The sequence below is a fragment of the Seriola lalandi genome, unplaced genomic scaffold, assembly GCF_002814215.2.
Source record: "Seriola lalandi dorsalis isolate HSWRI2012SDOR001 ecotype SW California unplaced genomic scaffold, Sedor1 jcf7180002054408, whole genome shotgun sequence".
Taxonomy (NCBI): domain Eukaryota; kingdom Metazoa; phylum Chordata; class Actinopteri; order Carangiformes; family Carangidae; genus Seriola; species Seriola lalandi.
Genome location: NW_019524961.1, coordinates 987,888 through 991,700, shown reverse-complemented (window position 1 = coordinate 991,700; position 3,813 = coordinate 987,888). Strand labels below are relative to the sequence as shown.

The following is a 3,813-nucleotide window of genomic DNA, read 5'->3' as shown; positions in this document are numbered from 1 at the left end:
AAATTTCCATGTTAACATTACAAATGAATACCCTTAGAATAAAGATTTGCATATTGTGATAGGGGTCACTAATGTGCCTGTGCTCACACAAAAGAGTCGTAGAAAACCTGTAAGGTAAAAATACCAACTTCACTGCAAGAAATCACTGTGCAAACACACCAGATGTTGCCCAACCAGTACTCAAGCAAAGGGTGGTGCACTCAAATGATAGATAAGCACTGTGGAGAACAACTTTACAACCAGAGCACACTCAAGGGTGGACAAAAAAGCCTGGAGCAACTGCACAACATAATAACCTTGCAACAAATACAAGAAAATAATGTTTTGCAGCCTTTAATGTCTCATTTACAATGTATCAATGAGCTGTTTAATTAACTCTGCAGGTATTTTTTGTGTGTCTCTCCTCTGGGACTTTCATTTATGGGCAACATAGAAGCAAATATCATCAAAAATTGATCACATGAATGAATGATGATATTATACTATATATTATACTTGTTTATAACCTTCCTGCAAAAATAATACAGGCAATGACGTATTAATGGTTGTAGCTATTCTGAAATTATATTAAGTATAGGCAATTGTAGGCGAGTGGAAGTGTAACATTTTACTATGTTGGGAGATTACCATAGAGTATGATGAGGTTACTGCAACAAACACACATTCAACAGGTGCCTGCGAATATGATATTGCCTTAAATCCTGACATAGAAATCACAGTCAATGTTTTCAAAATGTGATACAGACTCATCCAGACACTGTACTCACAGTACATGCGGAGAAAGCTCGCGTCTCTCGGACAGCCCTCTGATTGGTCTCCTCTGGTGCAGGAGGCGGGGCTCGCGGCTGTGGGCGTTTCACAAAACCAGCCTCCACGCAGCTCAAGCTTTCATTCACCACGGATTTGTCGAGTTAACCTTATCTCTCTGCGGTTTTCATTCCTCTACGAATCTACTTGTTTTTTTTTCTTTTAGAGCGTAAGCGTGCGTAAAGTGCTTCTGTGAGCGTGCAGTCTCCAGGTGCGCGGACCATCTCTTCTCGGTAAACTTTTTTTTTTTTTTTTTTTTGCACAACCTACCTGAGTTGTGTGTCCTCTCTGCACGCCTCCTCTCCACCATGGATTTGGTTTGGGTTGTAGGCTTCGTTGTGAGCGTCTGCGCCTGGTTTGCTTCAGCGGAGCGGCACAGTGTCTACTGGAACAGCACGAACCCAAAGTAAATATCTCTTTTAATTTGTACTCTCTCGATTTTAATTCAGTGCTCTTGAACCCACCCGTTGCGCTCCTTTATTTATCAACGCTTAACCAAGCCTGTTTGGCATCTTAAACATAAACGAACTTTTAACCTAATTGTCGGAGCGGTGCAGATGATAATGATCCATATTCAGATGCATCGGATTGGAACAGTTGCACCTCATGCATATGCAGAGAGCTTGTTGTGATGAATTTGTGATGGAAGTAACTGGCTGCTGTTGTGATGATAATGCAAGATTAGTTAGAGAGAGTCTTTCTCTCCCACTCCCTCCCCCTCCCTCTCTCTCTCTCTCTCTCTCTCTCTGCCTTTCTGTGCTCGGACCTGTTATTATGGTGCTGTTTACCTGTAATACTTTGTCTAACCTGTTCAGATTTAATCCGTTTCGCAATCTGTGTACCTGTGCTGCTGGATTAGTTACATCAGGTTATGTCATCTATTTATGTTTGTGAAGTGAATGAGCTGTTTCACCAGCACAGTCTCTGCAGGGAAGAAAGCTCCTTTTATGTGGGTGAATGTTGGGAGTTTCATGGACAGAGAAGTGCAGGGACCTATGGTCATCTTTTTTTTTTTTTTTTAATGTGGAGGTCAGTTTTTCCGGTTTCATTTGGTGCATCTCCTTCTTTGGACTCTTTATGTGCAGTTTTTTTTCTTACTGAGTTACTTGCTTTGTCAGAAGTCTGTGATTTTGTGTTGTTTTCTGTTATTTCCAGATGCCTTTCATTCAGGAGATTAAATTCTTCAGGGGAGAACTTAAATATGTCCCAAGCAAGGGTTATAATTTTTGTGTTGATTTTTACGGGCCGAGCCACAGCACAACGTGTTGAAATATCTGTTGCAATATCCTCCCCATCTGACACAGAGCCCTAACCTCAGTGTGCAGTGGGAGGTTTCAATATCTCCTAAATCAAGAGATATCACATGGGGTTTACGTGGCTGTCACGGAGACATAGGGGTGTTCATATTTCAAGTGGTAAGACGAGTAATAATGGTGGATGACAGAGACAGAGGAGGTAACTTGAGACCTGCCCAGTGGGTCACGCTGTGGGAGAGAGATGGATTGCTCAGGGAGGAGAAATTGGAGCTGAAATTGTTGGGGTTAGGGGCCGTTCGGCATAAGTGGGGGTCAATTAGAATTATGGTTGATGATGGCTGGGGTGAAATGGCTCGGGGTATGAAAAGGGTTAGGTTTACACACCACAAATGAACTTCTACATGCAACCACCCATAAACACGCCTGCAGACACACACACATGCACACACATGAACGGGCAAGCATAAACAGAGACTCCTGGCAGACAATCACTCAATCACACATCAGGGCGCTCAATCACACCAAATGACGCCATCCGAATCAATCAGTGCTCTTGCTCTCTCTCTCTCTCTCTCTCTCTGGTGAGCAAACACATGTCTGGTCTTGGTTTGAAAGACCCAGATATCTAAATATTCTCTCACAAGCTTACATTCAAACCCCTGTTTCCCTCCTGATCTCCCCTGTGGTTCAAACTACAGCATTTACTGTTCTCAGAAAGGCCATAATTACAGCAGCAAAGCCTTTCACCGAGAATCAGAATGAAGTCAAAGTCCCAGATGGAAAGGCGTTTTTGTTGTGTCCTCAGTGGAACGACAGTAATCATTCCTGTATATATACTGGTAATCCGTCCTTTTGCACTTGCTATTTTTTTCCGGATGACTGTGCTAAATCTCTCCCTTTGGCTACTCTTAATCCTGTATTCGCAGAAAAAGCACAGAGTTTCTGAGATGTTTTTTTTTTTTCTTTTTTCTTTGGTACTTTTCATCATTCCCAGCAATCTGCTCTCGCCTGTGACCCGTTACTTGATACAGTGTGTTGACGTCCATCTTTTCCCTCATGACATGTGTCTTTCCCTCCTTTTTTTGGCCTCAGTTTGTTGTTCCATCCCATTGGCCAGAAAGCTGTCGTTAATCAAATTGATCTCAGATTGATCACTTTGGTCCATGTGGTACAGGCTCATTTCCTTTTTTTTTTCCTCAGTGTGTTTGTCAAGAGATTTAGCAACACACACACACACACACTCATACATATACATACACAGTTTCCCTGCTCACCACTAATTTCAGCATGTGTGCGAGCGCTGCCTTGGGTCCTGCTGATTTCCAAGGTCGTGTCTTGCCTGTACTTTAACGACCGTTTTGTTTCAGCATGAGTGAAATTGTTCCCTGACGACGCGTGTTTCAGGACTTTCTGACCTTTTTACTCGCCAGTGTCTTTCTAACCTTTTTGTGCTGTGATAAGAAACAGATTCATCACCAGCGCAGGTTTCTGATTCCCAGAAAGAGGCTGACCAGTGTGTCCAGTCAGCTTGGGTAGTGTCTGTGCCGAGGATCACTCACACGTACGGCATCACCAGATCGCAGTGACTCACACGCTCTCGTACACATTAACCCAGTCATCCGCACACACTCATGCACATGTGCCACACAGTTGTGATTGATGTCGACATGGTCCCAGGAGCCCTGTGGACTCCAAAACTCCAGTGTGAGGCAATAATCTGCTCTTACACGGCTTGCCCCCCACCCACCCC

The 3,813-nt window shown here is 43.5% G+C and overlaps 1 protein-coding gene across 2 annotated transcripts in view; it reads left to right on the top strand.

The window, feature by feature from the left end:
* The first annotated feature begins 902 nt into the window (after positions 1 to 902).
* Positions 903 to 3,813, top strand: part of efna1a (ephrin-A1a) — a 14,278-nt gene continuing 11,367 nt past the window's right edge. For both annotated transcript variants that reach the window (XM_023409782.2, XM_023409781.2), the window contains exon 1: positions 903 to 1,213. In XM_023409782.2, the coding sequence (XP_023265550.1) occupies positions 1,116 to 1,213 (98 nt within the window). In that variant the 5' untranslated portion in view covers positions 903 to 1,115. The remainder of the gene's footprint in view (positions 1,214 to 3,813) is intronic.